This window comes from Lithobates pipiens, unplaced genomic scaffold (genome assembly GCF_037356315.1).
Source record: "Lithobates pipiens isolate NorthernLeopardFrog02 unplaced genomic scaffold, aLitPip1_a1.2 Scaffold_27, whole genome shotgun sequence".
Taxonomy (NCBI): Eukaryota; Metazoa; Chordata; class Amphibia; order Anura; family Ranidae; genus Lithobates; species Lithobates pipiens.
The window spans coordinates 59,270,040-59,294,476 of record NW_027507788.1 but is presented as its reverse complement, the minus strand read 5'-3'; the positions used below and the strand labels follow the sequence as shown (position 1 = coordinate 59,294,476).

Sequence of the window (24,437 nt, the reverse complement as noted above, 5' to 3'; positions counted from 1 at the left end):
CATAATGTAATATTGGGGCGCGATTTTCCTTTATTCTGGGCTCTCTGGGAAAAAAGAAAAATCCCCAAAAGGAGTGAGGATACCTCTAAGGTGGTTGCCTTGTCCACTGTGAATGATAAAAGTATGCAGGATGAAAATGATTGTTTTCCTTTACAGGTCCTGGCTGGGGAGGAGGAGGCTCCTCCCACTGAGCAAAATATACTAGACTTAGAGGTGTCTAGGGATAATTTTGGGGCTGCACAATTACAGGACCCCACTCTCAAAAATGCGAGAGAGCAGGTTGCTGTAATGAATGGGGTACCTCAGGAACCAGATGCTGAAAAAAGGTTTCCACATTTTTCGGTGACTAATGATCTTTTCTATAGAGTCAATAAGATTAAGGATGAGATTGTGGAACAGCTTCTGGTACCTAAGCCGTACCGGCGTCAGGTGCTTGACATGGCACATAACCATGTTCTTGGGGGACACTTGGGGACTGACAAAACGCGAGAGAGGGTTCTCCAGAGGTTTTTTTGGCCGGCCATATATGATGACATTAAAAAATACTGTGAGTCGTGCCCCACATGTCAGGTTAGTGCCCCAGTGTCACATTTTCGCAGTCCTTTGGTTTCGCTCCCTATTATAGAGGTGCCTTTTGAGCGTATTGCCATGGATTTAGTGGGTCCCATTGTAAAGTCAGCTAGAGGACACCAGTATATTTTGGTAGTCCTGGATTATGCGACCCGCTATCCTGAGGCTGTACCCTTAAGAAACACTGCATCTAAAACAATTGCACGTGAGTTGTTTTATATGTTCTCTAGGACTGGGATCCCCAAAGAAATCCTAACTGACCAAGGTACGCCATTTATGTCGAAAGTAATGAAGGAATTATGCAGACTATTTAAAATCTCACACATCCGTACCTCTGTGTACCACCCCCAGACGGACGGATTGGTGGAGAGATTTAATAAAACTTTGAAACATATGTTGAAGAAAGTGGTGGCAAAAGATGGTCGTGACTGGGATCATTTATTACCCTACCTCATGTTTGCTATTAGGGAGGTGCCCCAAGCGTCCACAGGGTTCTCACCATTCGAGTTGGTCTATGGTCATCACCCTAGGGGTCTACTAGACATTGCAAAAGAGACATGGGAGAATGAGTCCACCCCATACAAGAGTGTTATTGAGCATGTAGCACAAATGCAGGACCGTATAGCCACTGTAATGCCCCTGGTAAGGGAACACCTCCAGAGGGCTCAAGAGGCCCAAAGTAGAATTTACAACCGGTCCGCAAGAATCAGGACATTCAACCCAGGCGATAGGGTCCTTATACTAGTCCCCACTGTTGAGAGTAAATTCTTGGCGAAGTGGCAAGGTCCCTATGAAATTGTTGAAAAGGTCAGTGAGGTGAACTACAAGGTGCACCAACCAGGTAGAAGGAAGCCTTTCCAAGTTTATCACATAAACTTGATCAAGCCCTGGAAAGACAGGGAATCCTTGGTGGCGACAAATACTGTTAATAATTTGTCACCACCAATCCCTCCAGTCAAGGTAGGTGATACTCTATCAGTGTCACAGAAACAGGAGGCTCAGGAATTTTTACAGAAAAACAAAAACAAGTTCTCTGACCTCCCAGGGCGTACACACCTCATCCATCATCACATTGAAACTGAGCCTAGAAGCAGAGTAAACCTTAAGCCCTATAGGATACCCGAGGCACGTAGGGAAGCCGTATCTGCCGAGGTAAAACGTATGCTTGCTCTGGGGGTAATTGAGGTGTCACAGAGTGAATGGTCCAGCCCAATTGTGCTAATCCCAAAGCCCAATGGAACTTGGAGGTTCTGTAACGATTTCAGAAAGTTGAATGAGATCTCCAAGTTCGATGCGTATCCTATGCCCAGGGTAGATGAGTTGATTGAGAAGTTGGGTAACGCCAGGTACATAACCACCCTCGATCTCACAAAGGGCTACTGGCAGATTCCACTTTCTGGTGAGGCTAAAGAGAAAACTGCATTCTCCACCCCTGATGGGCTATTCCAGTATGTAGTGATGCCATTCGGGTTACATGGAGCGCCTGCAACTTTCCAGAGGTTGATGGACTTGATTCTGCGACCACATCGTGATTACTCAGCTGCCTACCTCGATGATGTGGTCATTTTTAGCCCTGATTGGGAAAGTCACCTCTGTAAGGTACAGGCCGTGTTGGATGCCATAAGTGATGCGGGGTTGACCATAAATGCCGAGAAGTGTGCTCTAGCCCTAGAAGAGGCCAAATATCTAGGCTACATTATTGGGAGAGGGTTGATTAAGCCACAGCTAAATAAAATTGAGGCAATACAGAATTGGCCTAGACCCCTGACAAGGAAACAGGTTAGAGCTTTCCTGGGTATTACGGGGTATTACCGTAGATTTGTGCCGAACTTTGCCTCAGTTGCTGCTCCACTAACTGACTTGACAAAGGGCGGAAAGACAGCAATGGTCACGTGGACCCCAGAGGCCGAGAAGGCTTTCCAAAGCCTTAAGTCTGCCTTGTGCCAACCACCTGTGTTAGTTACCCCCGATTTCAGGCGAGAATTTCTGGTCCAGACAGATGCCTCTAACACAGGCTTAGGTGCAGTACTCTCACAAGTAGTGAATGGTGAGGAGCATCCAGTGACGTACTTGAGTAGAAAACTAACCCCGGCCGAGAAAAATTATGCCATTGTGGAGCGAGAATGTTTGGCAGTAAAGTGGGCCCTAGAATCGTTAAAGTATTACTTGCTAGGCAGGAAATTCAAGTTGGTGACAGACCATGCCCCCCTAACATGGATGAAGTTAAACAAGGAGAGAAATGCAAGAGTGACTAGATGGTTTCTCTCCCTACAAAACTTTAATTTCACTGTGGAACACAGGCCAGGGAAATTACAGGCAAATGCTGACGCATTGTCAAGGGTAAGTTGTCTGTGGGGACAAAAGGCTCAGCCCTCCGGTCTGAAAAAGAGGGGGGGGATATGTAGACATGTCACTGGAGAAGTGATCGAGGGGGTGTACATCTCACCTAGGTTGCTACACAGTGTGAGATGGTAAATCCAGGATGGATCAGTTTCTCAGCAGCGATATGCTGCTGAGTTGTTATTTAATTTTGCCGGGCCTGGGTTTATATGGAATGGCAGGTAGGTTTGGTAGAGGGACCTGTCATTCCACATCCCCCGATCCAGTTCTGGGTTTGGGATCAGGTGAGCTTTGATCCTAATTAGCCTGGGAAGCTAAAGGCTCTGCAGGGTCTGCAGGTGATTGCTCTCAGCCAGGGAATGAACAATCTGTGTGTTGAAGGAAGCTGCAAGCACAGCCACTGCTGGAGCTAAAACTCACCCTGCGACATCCAGGCGAAAGACGCTGTGTTTGTAAGTGTCAGATAGGTGAGCAGAACCTGTTAGTAAGCGCCCAGCCGGGCTAGGACTTTTATTTTTGTTGTACTTAGAAAGCACGGTGTTGCTGTATATTTTGTTTGCTGGACTGTTTGTACCACGAATAAACGCCAAGATCTGCTTTATAAATTCCAAGTCTGCTGTGAACTGTGTCCAAACACACCCTACCCCGGGAAGATCCCTTACAATATACACACGTAATTCTGCTTTTCTGGGTATAGAAGCCAATCAGTGGGTCCGGCGGACTTGATGTCCACTTGTACTCGCCGATCATTCTGTACAAAGACAGAACTCCAGTCTGCCTATGTAAACAAGGCAGTTTGCCGTTCTGTCAGTATGGAAGACATTAATCCTCTGTTCCTGCAAAGCAAGGACAAGTATCTATGCCTTCCCTTAGTAAAAGCACCTCCCCCGCAGTGGGAAAATACTTGTTAGGCGCATTTAACCCTTTAATTGCCCTAGATGTTTAACCCCTTCCCAGCCAGTGTCATTAGTACAGTGATGGTACATATTTTTAGCACTGATCACTGTATTAGTGTCACTGGTTCCCACAAAGTGCCAAAAGTGTCAATATCACAGTCCCACTATAAGTCGTCGATTGCTGCCATTACTAGTAAAATAACATTATATCCCTGGATTTCATTTTAAAAATCTGGTCACCTTACACTAGGTCTGTTGACCCTAGTGACAATGAGGGAGTCCCTCACTTTAGAGGGATCTGCCTGTCACATCCTGATGTGGCTATGAGACAAAAAGTGAAGGAAAACCTCCCCAATGGGACACGGTTGGCAAAAAAAATGCCAAAAAACAGATGGTGGTTAGAACCCTCCTTTAATCTATCCAAAATAACAAAAAAATAAAAGTTTTGCCTTTTTTGTACTCCAAATTATCCTTTTGATTTATGTCCAATATGGTAAGTTCGGACACTACACAACTGTACAGATTATATGGTCAGATTGTAACATGTGTGACCAGCTTTAAACTGAACTCTATTGAAACAGCATTCTCTAGCAGTAATTTACTGCATTTTGTTAGCCATTAATTGCAGCATGAGGGTAAAAAAATATATATATATATATATTTATAAGCCGTACCTTTTATATAACTGAATTTATTTTGCGGTGCAAGATTTTGAGAATACTCAGTTCATCGCCCCATTCCTAACAAAGAGAACTGACTATTCACAAAGACCTGCAAACAAAATATATTTGGTCAGATCTTATAATCTAATTACCACGTTCAATCCTTTGCATCACACTACCCATAAGGTATATCTATAGAGTATATCTTACCTTGTTTCTTAGCATTGTATGGTTGAAGGCATATATACTTTGTACATCATTGTTCACAGAGTCATTATATTCCTTATTAAATTCAGCGGTTGTCTGTTGGATTATTTTGGCCGACGCTTCATCCACCACCTCGGCAGACCACAGTAACAGCAGCCATATTCCCAGGGTGAACATCTCCAGCGAGGAGTGCAGAGATCCTGCTGTTCTGTGGACCTTCCAGCATCAGCAGTTCATGCCACACCTTATGTAATCAAAGACTGCATGCCTGAGTCACCACCAGATAGCTGTTTACCTATGAAGACATGAAAAGAGAACATTAAACATCAAGATATTAGTGCTTCGGGCATGGTTATTGATCATGTATTGGCTGCGGGCGCACACCTACTGGGATCCATCCTCCCCACAGTATCCAGGTACAAACCAAGCAGCTGCACTTCCACTGTTCATATCCAACAAGATCTATTGCAAGTAGTACAAACTCACCAGATCGGTCAATGTTGTAGAGAAGAGAGGATGCTCTAGCAGCACCCACCTGGCTTTGATATATTGATCCCCAGCACCTGTCAGCCAAACCGGTGAGCTGGGAGGAATGTATCTGCTACTTTGTTTTTTTTTGTTTTGTTTTTTTATAGAAGAACAGTTCTTTGATTTTTTTCTGCAAGTTTTTTTTAAATAAACATTGCTTGATTTTAATTAAAACAGAGAGCACTAGGTCTTTACTTTTCTCTTTCTGAGCTGATTTACTGGGCATTTCCTAGTGTTGGCTATCCTGAAGAAGAAAGTTATATCCTTTACTAGAGCCAATCCCAGCTGTTTAATGAAACTCTGCTTTTGACCTTTTATGATTTTTAGGTCCAACGCAGATGGTAAGCACGTATCCACAAGAGTGGGTTGGTAACAGTGTGATCATCTCACCTACCGTATATCACTGTTCTAGAGCTGCACGTTTCTGGATAAAATTAGTATCACGATTTTTTTTTACTTAAAATAAAGATCACGATTCTCGTCATAACATCATCCACATTATACAAAAAAAAATAAAAAATTGGCTAACTTTAGTTTTCTTTAATTCATTAACCACTTCTGGACCACTGAATGCCGATGTACATCCTCACTTTGAGGACAGATATCGTTGTTATAGCAGCAGCTAGCTGCCACAATCCAGTATCGCCGTGTTAGGCCAGTGGTCCGGTACAAGATAAAAGTGGTCTCTGCGGCGCATTCGCCACAAGATCACTTTTATCGGCGGTAGGAGAGGGGCCCCCGCCACGATCCAGTGCCCTCTGCTGCTTACCATAGCCGTCAGCAGGGCTGGAGGCAAACGGATCCTTCCCCTGGCTGTGCATGGAGATGAGTGAGAGGAAGATGGCCCCCATCAGTCTCCATGACACTGCAGGGCAGAAGCAACGTCAAAATGTCACTTCCGCCCATAACTCTTAAAAGGGCCATTTATTTATTTTTTTAAATGACAACATTTTTAAATTGCATTTTAGTGTAAATATAAGATCTGAGGTCTTGTTGACCCCAGATCTCATGCTTTTTTTTCTATTACAAGGGATGTTTACATATTTTTTTTTTTTTTTTTTTTTTTAACAGCGTAAAGATAAAATTAAAAAAATATATGTTTTAAACGTGCCCCGTTCCACCAAGCTCACGCAGAAACTAACAAATACGTAAGTAGCACCCACATATGAAAATGGTGTTCAAACCACACATGTGCATTATCGCCACGATCGGTAGAGTAAGAGCAATAATTCTAGTCCTAGACCTCCTCTGTAAACGTGCAACCTGCAAAAAAAATTTAAATGTCGCCTGTGCAGATTTTTAAGGGTAAAAGTTTGTCCCCATTCCAGGAGCGGGCGCAATTTTGAAGCATGACATGTTGGGTATCAATTTACTCAGAGTAACATTATCTTTCACAATATAAAATTGGGCTAACTTTACTGTTGTCTTACTTTGTGCGCTTGCAAGACCCCTGCGCAAATATGGTGTGACAAAGTATTGCAATGACCCCCATTTTATTCTCTAGGGTGTTAGGAAAAAAATGTATACCGGTAACTGTTTTTAACTTGTAAACACCACATCTAAAAAAATAAAAAAATAAATAAAAAAAGAGACCCGGTCCTTAAGTGGTTGAAGTGTATTTTTTTTTCCCCAAAAAATTGCTTTTGAAAGATAACTGCGCAAATACAGGAGGATATAAAATATTGCAACAACGGCCATTTTATTTTCTAGGGTCTCTCCTAAAAATATATATATATATGTTTGGGGGTTCCAAGTAATTTAGCAGCAACAAAAATACATATTTTTACTTGTAAGCAACAAGTGTCAGAAAAAGGCTAACGTTTAACTCCTCTTTCGTGGGGAAAAAAATAGCAAATAAAGAAAAAATGATATCGCGCATATGATTACACACGCTAATCATTTTGTAATAGAATGTTATTAAAAATGACCTTTCTTTTTCAATCTGCAGCCAATGTGATTTTCTGAGAATACATTGCAATCCCCACAAACGTCATTTCCTGCTTGTGTGATTGGCTCACCAATTTTCCCAGAAGTCTGCCTAAGATATAAGTTAGATTTCAGGCATCCCCTGCAACATTTTTTTGAGAGATACTTTCAATAGGAAAACATCTAATGCCCCGTACACACGATCCGAAAATCGTACGGAAAATACCGCTTTCGAAGCGATCGTACGATAATCGGATCGTTAGTACAGAGCTTTCGAGAGCCGATTAGGACAGTACATCCGATATTATTCTATCGGACATGCACGGAAATTTTTTTCGTACGATGCCAGATCGTACGATTTTCGTTTAATCAGTACAGCTATCGTTCGAAAATGCAATACAAATGCATTACAACACATGACATCACTTCCGAATTTTTTTTCTGTCGTGCGGGAATTTTCGTGACTTTAGTAAACTCATCAGATTCGATCTGAGATTAGCATGCAATAAAAAACGGACGATCATTCGTCCGATAATCTCATCGTGTGTATGGGGCATAAGGATGCAGGCCCAGCAGATTTCCTCATTAGTGCCCTGTTGCTCCACACCTGACAGTTAATTATGAAACCCACTCCCATTAGACCTGCTAATCACAGAGGCACAGACAAACACACAGGATTTCTTCAAAACAAAAAGGTAGGATTGGAATCTGCAACAAAGTTTGTTATAATCCTTGCAATGTACACAGATCACCCAGAGGGGAATGTTTTTTTCTCAACAAAAGTGGAGTTACACTTTAAAGCTACTTTCACACTGAGGCGCTTTACAGGCGTTTTAGAGCTAAAAAAAAGTGCCTGTAAAGCGCACTCTCCTGTCACGCCATAGGTTGCGAGCACTGAACTTATTCTATCTGCCGAAGAGGCGCTTGAGTGGGGATATGATTTCTATTTACAAATACCGTACTGGTGACCCCACAATAGGGATAAAACTTTTTTGCAGAATGGAGTTTAACAAGACTCGTGGACACTAAAATTAGAAGAAAAGATGTTTAACCTTAAACTACATAGAGGGTTCTTTACTGTAAAAGCGGCAAGGATGTGGAATTCCCTTCCACAGGCGGTGGTCTCAGCGGGGAGCATCGATAGTTTCAAGAAACTATTAGATAAAACCTGATAGGGGACAAGGGTCTCTTCCCGACAACCCTGGTCATTGGTTGTCGGGGTCTATAACAAGTGACAAAGGGGCCCCCCAGATCCTGGCCTGCACCATGTGAATGGATATCGGGTACAATCGTAACCCTACCCATTCACCAAAAAAAGTAGTGTAGTGTGACAAAACACAATAGACAGTTTTTGAAAAGTCCTTAATTAAAAATATCTTCTTCTCCGCTTCGTCCTCCTCCGGGCATCTCTCGCTTCTTCCTCCTGTCTTCTCCTCCGGTGTCTTCTTTCTCCTGTCTTCTTCCTCCGCCGATGCTCCTGCCAACGACTCTCCTCCGATGATCTGTCCACACCGATGTCAAGCATTTCTTAATTAACTATGGGGTGTGGCCATCAGATGAAGTCATCCAGAGGCCCCACCCCCTCACGACATCATAGACCCATCATGCCCCGGGCGGTGAAGTCACAGGGTGGCAGGGCCGCCTGATGACATCTAATGGCTACGCCCCATAGTTATCTAAGAAATGCTTGACATCGGCGCAGACAGATCAGCAGGGTGCAGCATCAGAGGAGGGTCATCAGCGGGAGCGGCAGTGGAGGAAGAAGAACACCGGACAAAGAAAACAGAAGAAAGAAAAAGCAGGAGAAGCCTGGAGGAGGAAGAAGACATTTTTAATAAAGAACTTGTCAAAAACTGTGTAAACTGTGTAATATGACAATACACTACACAGTGCTACACTGCTTTTTTTTTTGTGAATGGGTAGGGGGTACGATGTACCCGCTACCCATTCACATGGGGGGGGCGCGATCTGGGCCCCCCCCTCCCCTTGTCCCCATCAATGCTTTGGGGCCATTTTTGTTTTTTTTAATTTGTCATTGGAGTTCCCCTCCGAATCCATACTAGACCCGGGGGGGGGGGGGGGGGGGGGACATACAATCGGAATATCTGATGAAATGATTCCGTCTGACTTTTTCGGCATTAGTCTTATTTTAGCAGTTTGGGGTATTAGATTTTTTTAACACTCATTTCAGTACTCACATTTTTTGTATTTGTTTTAGGAGCGGATTAGACTAATTTCAGGAGCTTAGTGTCTCAATCTCCTTTCACACAGGCTTATCTATTTGATGGACTCCACTTGCTCACCGAGGAATCGATCTGCTGATCCCCACCGAGCAAGCAGATGACAAGTCCATCTTCGCTCACTGTGCTGAGACAGACCAGTCAGATTTCTGCTCTCCTCTATGGGAAGATCAGATGAAAACAAACCACCTGTCCATTTTCATCCGATCTGCCAGACGGATGGAAAATAGGGATCAGGTCCGCCTGAAAAACTGACAGGTGGACCCGATTGGAAAGTCTGTGTGAAAGGGCCCTTAGCCCTTGTTCTAGTAGCCAATTAATCTTATTTCAGCAGCTTGATTTTTACTTTACTTTTTTTTTGCAAATATTCTTTTTGATGCAATTTTATATATCTACTTCCTTTATTTGATGTTTTACTACATATATAATTTGTATCCTTGTAACATTTATAATTTAACTGCGACAACTGAAATTCATGTGAGAAGTCTGATGCCATTATGTGATGTACAAGAATTTGTGGTATATACTCATATGCATACTTTAGACATAATTTTTCAGCATTATGACTCTATTTTATGTTTATTCTTCTAGACCTGATGAAGGGGGCATTGGCTGTTTTTATGTGACCTTTTAAAAAAAAAAAACACAACAATAAAATGATCTTGGACTCTTTATTTATTTCCCCCAGAGCCTGCAAAGTATTGCATCCATGATCAATGGATGGTCAGACTCCTACAGACACTTTTTTTTTTTTTTTTTTTTTTTTTTTAAAACACACCCAAAAACTCCGCCAGGTGCAAAAAAAAGTGCACACACAAAGAATGACACAAAATGTGCAACGGGTGTACTATAGTCCTCCCTGAAAGGACCTTACCCTGATTCCCCCGGGCATTAGGCTCCAGGCGGGGACCGAGGTACTCATTATGGCCCATCTGGCCGAAACCAGACAGATCCCGTTCTCTGGAGGGTCTGCTAAAACAGACTCAACTAAGTACTTGGTGGGGCTCCCCCGAAGGGAGACCCCATGAGAGAGGGCCATGTCCACCCCCTCCCAAGACTTTCAGGGTAGGCCCAAGGACCCAAACCCTATCAGTCACACAAAACAGTGTACACAAGCAACAAAAAAATACAAAAAAGTGACAACACAAGGTAAACAAATAAAAGAAAGTGGGGAAGAAGGAAGTAGAGGTAAGTGAAAGTGACCATTGTGCAAGACACTGGCCAGCCCTTCAGCCAGGAATAAAAAATTCCTCTGGTCCTAGCCAAAAGGCCCGGCCCAAGAAGCAGGTGTGAAAAAAGTGTGTATGGTGCAGTGACCAAGGTGCCCCCAAAACTCAAAGTGTTCTCTCCCTCACAGTGAGAATTATGGCACCCCTGGACTGCCACTTCAGGGGTACATGCACCACGGGCTTTTATCCAACCCTGGCCCACAGCCAGACAGGTGTAGCCCAACCAGGAAGGCATCAGAACACAGAGCTTATGGGGAGAACCCCTTGGCATAGGACTCCACCATCGCTCCCACCTAATTACATTCAGGAAGTACTGGCCAATTCCCCTCAATAAAATCAAAAAAGGGCAGGCTTTTCTCACCGAAAGACTGAAAAGGACAGGAACCACACAAATCTAGGCTAGAAGGCCAGGGACCCGACCCTTCGGCTAGACCTGATGTTTCTCTGTCCATATCAGGAGGCAACCCTTTTGGCTTTCTCTAAAGGTGGTCTAGTAACGTCCCTCAGTTACGTCGAGCAGTACGCCATCGGTCCGCCCTGATACTAACTGTCCAGGTTACCATCACGCCAAATGGATATGCATAACCGCTGTCACCCCTAATCCACCGCTGCGGATCAGGGATGGTTAGCACAGTGCCACCACTTGGCAACTGATACTACACTTTATCTTAGCCAAAAGGCCGAGAAGCAAGAGGCTCCTACAGACACGTCCTCCAGCTTTGAAATACAAAGGCGCTCATCGGTGCCCTCACAGTTCATTAAGAACTACAAGCCATCCGCTATGGTGGTAGAGAGGACTTGTCATTTTCTCACTTGCAAATTGCTGGGGAGAGCACCTTCCGCCCATGGGGGTAGGAGTTGGAGCATGTTACACCCTAAATATGGATAGAACATGTCACATGATCCATAAGGTGAACTATAAACCTATCACCCACAGCATAAATGTCTGTCAATGTAACAGTAATATTTACATTTGTAGATGTGTTACAGGATTAGACCATTGGAAGCAGTTTCTGCCAACCCTGTAAAGTGGAGTTTCAGCCTGCATATAAAAAATAAAAAAAATCAGCAGCTACAAATACTGGAGCTGCTGACTTTTAAGATAAGGACACTGGTATCCCACCACCCCTAGCTGATTTGTTTATTGGCTAGGGGTGCAAGTGCTGGCATCCTTACTAAGGGGATAAAGAAGTGAAGCCTTGCGGCTTCACGGCCTGTTTACTACTGCGCAAGTCGCACTGCATTTTCTGAATGGCCAAAAGAGGGGGGGGGGGACAAAAGCCAAAAATATAGATCAATAGATTGCTGCACAAAGATCTAGAAGTGGGAATGGGTACCTGGTTTTGACAGGTATCCGCTCACCCCCAAAAAGTGCCAAATGTGGCAGGAGGCTACAGGTGGCTCTTGTACTCCAATAGAAAACATCTTCGCTGTACAGATATTAAAGTGGTTGTAAACCCTTACAAACCACTTGGACCTACAGGTAAGCCTAGATTAAGGCTTACCTGTAGGTCCAAGAAATATCTCCTAAACCTACACGGTTTAGGAGATATTTACAAAAAGACAGGCACCGCTGTCTATGGCACAGGTGCACTGAGCAGGCCACAGATCATGGCGATATGCCGCTCGTGTCTGCTCCCGTGCGCATGCGCGGGAGTGACATCATCGCGGCTCCAGCGAATCACAGCGCCGGAGCAGCGAGACCCGGAAGTCACTCGGGGACACATGGCAGCGGTGAAGATGAAGAAGGAGGACCGCTTCGGGGGCTTCGTTCTCAGGTAAGTTATTCATAAGTTATTCATAAGGAGCTAGTATGGCTGAAATTGCATTGCATTTGGACTAAACTTGCACAGGACCCTTTTTTTGGTCTGCACCAGAATCAGATCTCATGGGTGTTCACACCTAAGCGATCCGATTCATGTCCAAACTGTCAGTTCGCAGTGTGATACGCAATCTGAAATGGGGGTGTCATTAACAATGTATTGACACTCCCCGCAGTTTGCATATAGCAGTGTGAGTTGGATGCGATGTGGGAACCTGCAGTGGATTCACAGGGTTCCTGCATTGCACAAGTGTGAACGGAGCCTTAACTCCTGGAATCCATCTGCTCTTAGATCAGGCATTCCATCAGAATCGGCGACCCATCAGATTAGGTAACAGAAGTGATGTTCCGTCAGCTGCGCATGCGTTCCACCACAACCAGGTTTGCTCATCCGACAGAACACCTTCAGAAGAAGGCAGCGGACATCTTACTACACCCAGCTTGAATGTCACAGTAATTTTAAATTAGTAATAACTTTAGATTGACATCTGTGATGCTGCTTGGATGTTTAATTTTAAAAGCCTAAAGGATTAGTGCTGAGCAGTGCGGGGTGTACCAAGATGGCCACCGCCATCTTCCTACTGCCGGCGTCCAGCTTCTTTCAAAATAAAAAAAATAAAAATTATAAAATAGTAACATCCAACCAGCATCAAAGATGTCAAAATACTATATTTATTTATATCCGCTCACTTTACTGCTAAAAATGACTGTCATTCAAGACTAGGCTGGGTGTAGTAAGATGTCCGCTACCAGTTGTTCTGTCAGATGAGTGAACCTGGTAGCAGTGGCACACAATCACAGCTGATGGAACGTCACTTCTGTTACCTAATCTGACGGGTTGCTGATTCCGACACGCAGGCAGGAGGGTGTTTAGCTGAGAAAGTCCCTCTTGAAGACACAGCACATTGTTTTAGCCAGAAACCAGAAAATAACTGAAGAAATGCAAACCACAGAAATATGATCTGTCTTCCTAGTGATTTACTAATGCTGGCAGCACAAGGGTGATAGAGAGTTTCCATCTCTATCATTAGCTGTGTGGCCCATTGAAGAAATCCATAAAGCAGTGTGTGAGCCCCTCCCCCCAACTGGCACAAAGCCTGGTACAGGGAGCCCAGAAGCTGCAAACACGGACATCACCAGAGATCTGTGTCCACAGGAATCATACCAGCAGGTGTGTACAGCTCCATCACACACAGCCTGACACCACTACATGACTGTCCCCCGGTGACCCCGCCATGTGTGTGTGATGATGATTATTAGCATTCCGTGTACTCAGGTCCAGATCACTTACCTCTCCCCTCTCCTCATCCTCCTCCCCCCTCCGCCGCCGCTACCTGCCCGCCGCCCCCAGTACTGCCTCTGTACAGCTGGAAGACCACAGCAATGATGGGCGGGGCCTCCTCTGACATCTTAGGCGGAGCGGCACGCTATTGGATGGGTGGATGGTGGATGCAGCCGGAAGGGGAGGGGAAGACTCTGTTTGGACATTTCAGAAGGCGAAGTGACGAAATGTTTACAGGAACGTCACGTGTCCGGGCATTGTTTACTATCAGAGACGTCGGTGATCAGGATGTCACCAGCACCCACTGACAGGCACAGATGGTACCTACCGGTCACTAAATACAGCACTGGTTACATGGGTAGTATGGGCAGGATGGTGTCAGTAGTGCTTAGGATTTTTCCTTTTTTTTTTTTTACATTTTTTAGAATTTTTTTTCTCATATTCTCAAAATGCTTTTTGGGGGACAGTGGTGTCAGTAGAGCAATCCACAGTGTCATGGGGGGGCAGAGGAAGACATGGGGGGCAGGTGGGCTGAGAAGGATACGGGGACAGGGGGGACAGAGGAGGATACGGGGGACGGAGAAGGACTGGGGGGACAGAGGAGGATACAGGGACAGGGGGGACGGAGGAGGATACGGGGGACGGAGGAGGACTGGGGGGCAGAGGAGGATACGGGGACTGGGGGGGCAGAGGAGGATACAGGGACGGAGGAGGATACAGGGACAGGGGGGGCAGAGGAGGACTGGGGGGACGGAGGAGGATACGGGAACAGGGGGGACGGAGGAGGACTGGGGGGGACAGAGGAGGATACGGGGGACTGGGGGGAGGACACGGGACAGGCAAGGGTGATCGGTGCAGTGGGTGGGGTGCTTTCATGGGGCCCCATACAACCTACCTGATGCGGCCCTGCCCCTAACCCCACATACCTGCCTAAAATAATGCAGCTTTGTCTTCAAGGAGGACAAAAGGGATCTCTAGTGAGAGATGGGGGGTCCTGGTGCTTAGTGGAGAGAGATGGGGTCCTGGTGCTTAGAGGAGAGAGATGGGGGGTCCTGGTGTTCAGTGGGGGGAGATGGGGGTCCTTGTGCTTAGTGGGGAGAGATGGGGGGTCCTGGTGCTTAGTGGGGAGAGATGGAGGGTCCTGGTGCTCAGTGGGGGGGAGATAGGGGGGTCCTGATGCTCAATGGGGGAGAGATGGGGGTCCTGGTGCTTAGTGGGGAGAGATGGGGGCCCGGTACTTAGTGGGGAGAGATGGGGATCCTGGTGCTCAGTGGTGGAGAGAAGGGGGGTCCTGGTGCTTAGTGGGGAGAGAAGGGGGGTCCTGGTGCTTAGTGGGGAGAGAAGGGGGGTCCTGGTGCTCAGTGGGGAGAGTTGGGGGGTCCTGGTGCTTAGTGGGGAGAGTTGGGGGTCCTGGTGCTTAGTAGGGAGAGATGGGGGTCCTGGTGCTTAGTGGGGAGAGATGGGGGGCCCCGGTGCTTAGTGGGGAGAGCTGGGGGGTCCTGGTGCTCAGTGGGGAGAGATGGGGGGGTCCCGGTGCAGTGAACATTCTGCACACATGGATGATACATCCTGGGTTGTCAGGGATGATAACCTCTACTGGGTGTACACACTACATCCACTCTGCTTACATCATATGGTGTACACACTATATCCACTCTACCCCCATCATATGGTGTACACACTACATCCACTCTACTCCTATCATATGGTGTATACACTACATCTACTCTACCCCCATCATATGGTGTACACACTACATCCACTCTACCCCCATCATATGGTGTACACACTACATCCACTCTACTACCATCATATGGTGTATACACTACACCCACTCTACTCCCATCATATGGTATACACACTACACCCACTCTACTCCCATCATATGGTATACACACTACACCCACTCTACTCCCATCATATGGTGTACACACTACATCCACTCTACCCCCATCATATGGTGTACACACTACACCCACTCTACTCCCATCATATGGTATACACACTACACCCACTCTACTCCCATCATATGGTGTGCACACTACACCCACTCTACTCCCATCATATGGTGTACACACTACATCCACTCTACTCCCATCATATGGTGTACACGCTACATCCACTCTACTCCCATCATATGGTGTGCACACTACACCCACTCTACTCCCATCATGTGGTGTGCACACTACACCCACTCTACTCCCATCATATGGTGTACACACTACATCCACTCTACCCCCATCATATGGTGTACACACTACACCCACTCTACTCCCATCATATGGTATACACACTACACCCACTCTACTCCCATCATATGGTGTGCACACTACACCCACTCTACTCCCATCATATGGTGTACACACTACATCCACTCTACTACCATCATATGGTGTACACACTACATCCACTCTACTCCCATCATATGGTGTGCACACTACACCCACTCTACTCCCATCATGTGGTGTGCACACTACACCCACTCTACTCCCATCATATGGTGTACACACTACATCCACTCTACTCCCATCATATGGTGTACACACTACATCCACTCTACTCCCATCATATGATGTACATACTAAAGCCACTGTGCTTTCGCCAATTACAACTTTGCTGTATATGGAGACAAAAAAACGACATTGCTTTTTTTTTTTTTTATCAATGTCATGTTTAACCACATGAGCTGTGGAAGGTCTTACCCCCTTCATGACCAGGGCATCTTTTGCTATTCAGCACTGTGCTACTTCACAGGCAATTGCTCTGTCATGCAACACTGTACCCAAATGACATTTTTATAATTTTATTTTTTAATATATAAACAAAAAAAATATATTTTTGAAAAGATATTTCCTATTTACTGTTATAAATCATGTCCAATAAAATCCAGTTTCTTCATAAATTTAGGTCAAAATGTATCTTGATACATGTTTTTGGCAAAAAACTAAATTTTTGGGGATACTATTATATTGGGAACACTCGTATAATTCTGGCGGTGAAATAACCGGCTAAGCTCTCCGGAGGTCGGGGTGTGGGACGCTGAGTTCAATAGTTTGTTGTTCCGCTTGGCTCCCTTCTTCTTAGCGGAGTGCATAGTGCTTTAAAAGGTACTTAAACAGTCGGGGTGGTCGAGAGGCGACCGGGCGCTCCAGGAAAGCTTGCTCCTACTCAGCCATAGCTAGTCTCCGTCTCCATTGGGAATGCTGAGCCCTCGGCCGTGGTGGGAGGCCGGAACGGCCGCGGAGCTCGATCCCGGGCGGCGGCCACAGGAAACACCGGGGATCCGTAGGCTTTACTAGGCCGCGGCCTCCCCGAGCACCCCAGAGTCCAGGGAACGCCACCGGAGGTATCCTGGCAGGAGGGGGAGTGATGGGGGGAGACCGATGAAGGCCCCTTACCTCTCCAGAAGACAGGGCCAAGGATTTTCCGTGAGGCCTCGGGAAAAAAAAGATGGCGGCGGCCGAAGGATCACAGCGCGGCGAATCCCCTGAGTCCACGCAGCAATGAGCGCCGCAATATCCGTCCGGGACACTGCAGCGGGTCTCAGCAAGCTGGCTGAGGTAGCTTAAGCCGATGTTGTGCAACAGATCATGTGGATGGCGACGGATAGCTCCGCAAGCAGCAGGAGCATTCAATCAAACATCCGTCGCCATTCGCGTCAGGCCACGCCCCTCCCACTCGTATAATTTGGATTTTGATCAAGATGCTGATCCATGCAGACACAATACTATAATGGTGGTGATTAGCGACTTCTAGTGGTGCTGTTCTAGCGTGGAGTGCAATTTAGCGCTAACTAACACGGGCTGGGAGGGTCGCTAACTGACATCGCTAGTGACACTAACACAGTGATCAGTGATAATTCTGTACACTGTAATAGTGACACTGGCTGGGAAGGGGTAAATATCAAGGCGAAATCAATGGGTTAACTGTGTACCTAACAAGTGTAATGTATGTAATGTGTGCTGCTTTTACCTACAGATCTATCCTGATTTTTCTCCCTGAAACCAGAGTTGATTTCAAGAAGAAAAACAGACACATCACTATCTGTGTACAGAGTTCTTTGTGTTTGTCAATACAGTACTCAGTGCTGTAATTGGCCACAGTCAATCAGCAGGTTTCAGCCAAATTCATTTGCTGAAATCTGCTGACAAACTCGTGCTGTGTCCAATCGCAGAATAGGTAAGCAGGGGGCACACGCATGCCCACCGTCAAACCAGGAAGTACATTAAGAAGTACGGTTATGTCATGGTTCCTGTTCGCAGTATATCTACTGGGAGCAGGTCAGCAAGAGGTTAAAGCAGGAATAAATCCTCCTATGGAAGCTGCTATCTTGGCCTCTGTTTGATCTTCAAATGCCATGATGCTGTACATGTGATCAGTTATGACACCAGCCATTTGCCATCCAATGTTAAATGGATGGGTTTAGTTCCACTTGAACTACTTCATTTTTGAGGCCAGGTGGTAGTCCCAATTTTTTATGTCACGCAATATTAACACAACTGTTTATGAAATGCAAAATTTCAGTAAAAAATACACTAAAGTTAATTTTAGGGCACAAATGCAACCACTTTCGACATGAGACTAGCATGCAACAAAAAAACGGATGAACAGACGTCCAAAAATCTGATCGTGTAAACGAGCCTTTACTCGCCCCGCCCTTAAACACACCATCATAAATTATCTTATGAAATGACACTGTTAAATGTTTTATACAGAATTAAGTTCCAAAAATAAATATTAGCAACTTTAACAATATTAACATTAAGCATATCAGTGCACCATAGCAATGCACCAGACCCTAGTACAGTGTAAAAAAACCCCAAGAAAATAGAAGAAAAAAAGCATCTGGAATGCATCCAGAAACGCATAAAAATGCACCGAAACTGATCTGGAGTGTGTTCAGATGCAGTCCAGTGCGTTTTTAATCTGCAGCAAATACGCATGCACAGCCTTTTTTTCCATGGATTCCTAGAATTAAAATTAATGAATTGCTGAGCGGAGCAGGAGGTGTGGTTAAAATCCACTGCACGTGTGAGGTGGGAGTGGCCTGACTTGTAATGAAGTCGGTATTTACATAGTACATGTGCTGCAGGTGAAGGCTGAGGCTCTGGAATAAGAAGCAGACACGGAACACTGACAATTATTCTTCCTGTCATTATCCTGTAAGGTTCCAGTACAAAGATCCATAAGATAACCTGTCACTTCTTCCCCCAATATTAACCCCACCCACAAAATGTCTTCCACTACTAGGCATGCATTGAACAGATGCACATTGCTGACAGCTGACACACCCAATCACCGCCCCCTAACCCTGCTCTTCCAACCAATTTTGGTTGGACACACTGAGACTATTTACATACAGATCACCACACAGCCAATAGCAGCACAGCCATGCTCACCTTGTTCCACTGAGACAGGATGACGTCTGCGCAAACACCTCCGACATGGTGCATGGAAGGGCACGGACTAGTTGGCCTGTGGCCAATTACTAACGCTTGGAGGGGAGGGGGTGGAAGTTTGTCTGGATGGCACTCCACTTGTCTCTACTGTGCGTAATACCGTGCACGCACCCAGATGGTAAAAGGAAAGTTTGAGAGTGTCAGGGCTGGGATCAGCCCTATTTTCTCAAAGCTGGCCGCTCAGCTGTCGGTTAATTGCCAGCTCCTATCTCTCCACAGTGACTCACCTGTTGATGATATCCTGCTCATCAGTCCTGACTACTTAAGCCATCTAGCCCAGATGATCTCTACCTTTGCCTTGGTTACATCTCTAGAGACGCTCCCCTGTGTTCCTGTTAAAGACTTGCTTGGCTGACATTCCTTCTGGATCCAGATCCTGCTTGCTGCTCTACACTTATCTCTGGCTACCTGACGTTTTGGCTTGTCTGACTTTCCATTTTGGTTCCTGAACTCTGGCTACGTTTACTTAGTTTACCTTTTTTTATTATTATTAAACAAGTGTGATATAACTGTACTTCTGTCTCAGTCTGATTCATGGTTTCTGAAAGTAGGCGAAGGCCATGAATTCAGAAGAAGCTGTGAATCCACTTGTTGGTAATATTTATTCCAGATTGGATGAGCAGGATCACCGCATGGATCAGTTTGCCATGGCTCACCTGGAATCTCCCACTGTGGCTGCTCCAGTACAACCTGTGTTGCAGGCCGCCCCTGCTGCTGCTCCAGTAACTGTGCAGACATCTGCCTCGTGTATTGCCTCTATAAGAGGTATGTCTGGTTCCGCTCTGCTTTCTCAGCGATTTGGGGGTGATCCGGTTCAATGCAGAGAGATTCTCAACCAGGTTGATAAATAATTTGAGATGCTGCCCCAGGCATTTCCCACAGACAGAAGCAAAGCAGGTTTCATGATATCTTTGCTTTTTTTTATTTTTTTTATTTTATTTTTTTCAAAAGTTTTTATTGAGATATAAAGACTGAGTATTGACAATTTGTAAGAACATTTTACAGAATATTATAAGTAAGTAAGGTAACATAGCATTCTAGGGGTTGAAAAGGAGAATACCAGAATGGGATCTCTAAAGGAGATGTCCTTAGCACATAGTTATCAACAGAAGGTGTTATCTGGAGGGATCTGTAAGCCGTGACTACAATAAAACCCCTAGGTTGGCAAGAAGGAACAAATGAAAACAATAACAGGAGGGGGGGGGGATAGGGTGCAATAGCGGGGAGGGAGGTGGAGTAGGAAGAAAGAGCTCATCCATGTAGTAGAAGCAGAGCAGTAAAGTAGATGGGGGGGGGGGGTACCATGTTCAAGGTAGTGGCAGTTGAGGGTGGGTGTGTTCACACTGTTGATAAAGGTAAATGGAGTTAATGAGTTGAGAGAATTTGTGGTGGAGATTGCGACCAGTTGAAGCTAGAGTTCACTGGTTGTGAATTTTTTTTAAGGTGGGGAACGCATCCCCTGAAGATGAAAGAGGAGTTCCGAAATAGGAGAATGTGTATTGATTGAAGATGGCTAGTTCTTCTGGAGGGAGTGCTGAGAGCATGAAGGTTTGCCACTTGGAATAGAAAAGAGTGCTGGATTTTTCCTATTTGAAGTCCGTGTTGAGACGATCTTTAAATAGTAGGAGAAGGAGCTCTCGTTTGAGGTGAGCGTCATTCAGAGGGAGCGACGAAGTCCAGTGATTCAATATGGTTCTCTGTGCAATAAGCAGACAGATCAACGACCGTTTTTTGTGGGAGGTGGCTTTGTTGGGGTTTCCAATGGTGTTGGTCGTGTTGGTAGTAGTTTGGGACCATGGCAGCAGTTGGCAATCCCAGTGGCCAAAGATGAGGAGCAGTGGGTCCTTAGGCAACTTTAGTAGGGTTACTTCAAAAATGTATGATAGGACCTGATCCCAGAAGGTAGATATGAATGGACATGACCAGAAGCGATGAGTAAGGGATGGCTTTGTTTGGTGGCAGAAGGGGCAAGAGGTCTTGCTCTGATCTGATTTGGAGTATAAGAAAGGTATGTGGGCTCTATGTGCGATCTTTAGTTGAGTTTCTCTCCATATTTCATTGGGAGTTAATTGTTGCACTTTACTGAGGCCTTTTAGAATTTTTTTTTCCCACCAGGTCTGGATCAGTTGGCCACTGATGAGGAGGTCGGGGGGGGGGGGGGGGGCGGCTTTTAGAAGAGGTTTATATATGTCTGAGATTTTGTAAGAGTTGTCTAGGAGCATTTGGTCCGTGATGTTTGGTTTAAAAATCTCTTGCAGCCCTCCTTGCATGCTACCTTTAAGAATGCGATGCATTGATTATAGTGTAAGACATGGGTTTGAGGAAGTGAGAAGGATTTAGCTATGTTCGAGAAGGGTAGAGGACATCCTGTTTCCTTTTTGCACATAGTAGAAAATGTTGTAAGGCCTTTGTCCTGCCAAACGATAAAAGGTTTATGTTCCATTCCAGGGGGGAAACTAGAGTTCCCCTGGATTGGTAGGTGGATAGACATAAATGGAGACAGCTTGAGGATTTTCCTGACTTCTCTCCATGCTATAGCTGTGTCTCGCAGCAGTAGATTGTGTTGGTACGGAGGGGGGAGTGATTTTCATTTGCAATGGAGAAGGGCCACTAATGAGTAGGGTAGTGCCATTTTGGCTTCCAAGGAATAATTGGAATAGTGGTAGGATTGTGATATCCAGTCCAAGCTAGTTCGTAATAGACATGTTAAATTATAAATCCTAACATTTGGAAGACTAATTCCCCCATCGCGTCTGGAAAGATGTAATTTCTTCAAGGCTATACGTGGTTTTTTGTTTTGCCATAGATATTTTGAAATGGTTGAATTTAGAAGTTTGATATCTTTGTGTTGCATGAGTTGAGGAATAGTTTGCATTGGGTATAGCAAAACTGACCATTTTTACTAGATGGCATCTTCCCAGGAGCGAGAGAGGCAGATCCATCCAGTTGACCAACTCTTGAGATATGTGGTGATCGGCGGGGGGTAGTTTAGGTGATTTAAAAAGATGGGTAGTTTTCCTATCTTGATTCCTAAGTAAGTGATGTGGGAGATGGCTACGGAGAAGATAGAGTGATAGGTACTCTCTCCACCCCATCCTGGGCCCATGGGAAGGATTTCGCTCTTGTCGTAATTAATTCGAAGGCCTGAGCACGACCTAAATTAGTTGAATATCTTTTTGATCGAGTACATGTCAGAGGAGGGATTGGCTGTGAAAATAAGGACATCGTCCGCAAAGAGAGAAGTGCGTAGGTCATGTGAGCTGACTTTAATGCCGTGGAGGGGAGCGGATTGGGCTAAATATCTGGAAAGAGGTTCTAGTGCAATATTGATTAGGAGCGGGGATAGTGGGCAACCTTGCCGCGTATCCTTGTGGAGTCGGAAATTTTCTGAGAGTAGGCCTGCTGAAACCAGTCTAGTCGAGGGGGCCATATACATGGTGTTAATGAGATGGCAGAAGGGGCCTGTGAATCCCATTTTTGACATGGCCATGGAGAGCCATTCAAAGCTGACATTGTTGAAGGCGTTCTCTGCATCTAAAGTAATGATGGCAAAGTCTCCGTTGGGGTTATGTTTGGCATGTTCTAGGGCCAACATGACTTTACGTATGTTTAGGGTCGCGGTTCTGCCTTTTACAAAGCCTGATTGGGCGGAGTGTATCTGTGAGGGGATGATAGTGGCGAGTCTAGTGGCTATGATCTTAGGATTTTTACATCCAGGTTTAGCAGTGAGATTGGTCTATAAGATCCTGGGTTTTGGGGGTCTTTACCTTTTTTGGAAAGTAGTTTGATAATGGCCTGATTTCCCGTTTGTAGGTACAAACCACTGGACCATATGCCGTTGTAAACCTTGTGGGGAATGGGTTCTGTGATGTTTTGTAGAATTCGCTAGTGAATCCGTCTGGGCCGGGGGCTTTGGAGGGGGTTAGGTTGCGGATGGTGGTAGAGATTTCAGAAAGGGAGATAGGAGCATTAAGGGCTTCTAATTGTAGTGGAGAGACTTTGGGCATGTCTACCTTTTCTAGGAAGGATTGAGCTATTTGTCTATGGGGTCAGGAGCGTATAATGCTTGGTAGTATTGAAGCATGGTGTTGTTTATTGTTTGTGGGGTGGAATGTACGGTTCCTTTGGCGTCTCGTAAGGAGGTAATATGGGTCGGTCGGAACGGTCCCTTACAAAGTCTGGCTAGCAATTTGCCTGCTTTATTTCCAAATTTGTAGAGAGTGGCATCTAAGTGTGCCTTTTTGGTTAATTCAAGGGTGTCTGCCCATGTGTTGAATGCTCTCTTGGCTGCCTGTCATTCATCTCTACTGTCAGGAGAGTCTTTGGAGGTCAAGGAGCTTTTTGCACGATGTAACCGTGTGCTGGCTGACTTGTATTTGGTTAAAGTGTTCTTTTTGTAAGAGGTGGCATAGGAGATGATCGGTCCCCTGGGGTATGCTTTGCCAGTATCCCAAAAGAGATTCGGGTCAGCGATGTGGGTGCGTTAGCTGTGGAGTATTCTGACCAAGCTTTTTCTATGTATTGCTGAAAGTCAGTGTTATTATTATTAATATTGTGAAGTCATTGCTAGATTAGGGGATGTGGTTCTGTTCTCAAAGTAGGAGTGTGGTAGAGAATAGTGTGAAGTTGTACATGGGCCCCGGGTGTGAAGAAAGAAGGAGGGGAGGAGGTTGGGAGGGGGACCTGAAAATAAAACAAAACAACCGTTGTGGGAACTTCTCTTTTTTTTCCGCATGGAATCACTGAGTAGGTCAGCTCCCAATACAGGACCCGGTTAGTGTTGCATAAGAGAAGCACGTTTTTAGAAACAGAGTGTGCGTGGGTGCCTCAGGTCGTGTATGGGGGAAGACAAGATTTCAAGGGAAGATACGCAGTGAGACCAGGAGGAGAGGCTGAGCGCGATAAAGGCATTTTATCTAGATAGAGTAATAATGGCTTAGGAACATAACTTGTAACATAGCAACAGAGATACAGTCATCTAGAGAAAAATAAAAAATGGTGATTTACAAATAAGTAGGGTGAGAGAAGAATGGAAAGTGTCATCTCTGCGAAATTTGGTAGGAAGATAGAGCCAGACCTGAGGTGTTGCATTGCATGCGCCCTTGAGGGGTGAGTGTCAGAGTCACGATATGCGACTTTTTCTCAGCGAGGGGTGGCCCGGTGATAGTCCGGGGCGAGTGTCTGAAGCATTTGGGTGAGTCCTTTCATGGGCTCCTTTGATGGTGTTTGGATGTGGGTCTGCACGTAGAGATCGTAGAAAGGATTCCGCTTCCAAG

At 45.5% G+C, this 24,437-nt stretch overlaps 1 protein-coding gene across 1 annotated transcript in view; it reads right to left on the bottom strand.

Moving 5' to 3' along the window:
- The window catches only part of SIDT2 (SID1 transmembrane family member 2), a 111,086-nt gene extending 97,252 nt beyond the window's left edge, over positions 1 to 13,834 (bottom strand). The window contains exons 1-2 of the mRNA XM_077456983.1: positions 13,712 to 13,834; positions 4,679 to 4,970 (exon numbers count right to left, since the gene is read on the bottom strand). Of these exons, the coding sequence (XP_077313109.1) occupies positions 4,679 to 4,852 (174 nt within the window). The 5' untranslated portion in view covers positions 4,853 to 4,970; positions 13,712 to 13,834. The remainder of the gene's footprint in view (positions 1 to 4,678; positions 4,971 to 13,711) is intronic.
- Positions 13,835 to 24,437: the final 10,603 nt, after the last annotated feature.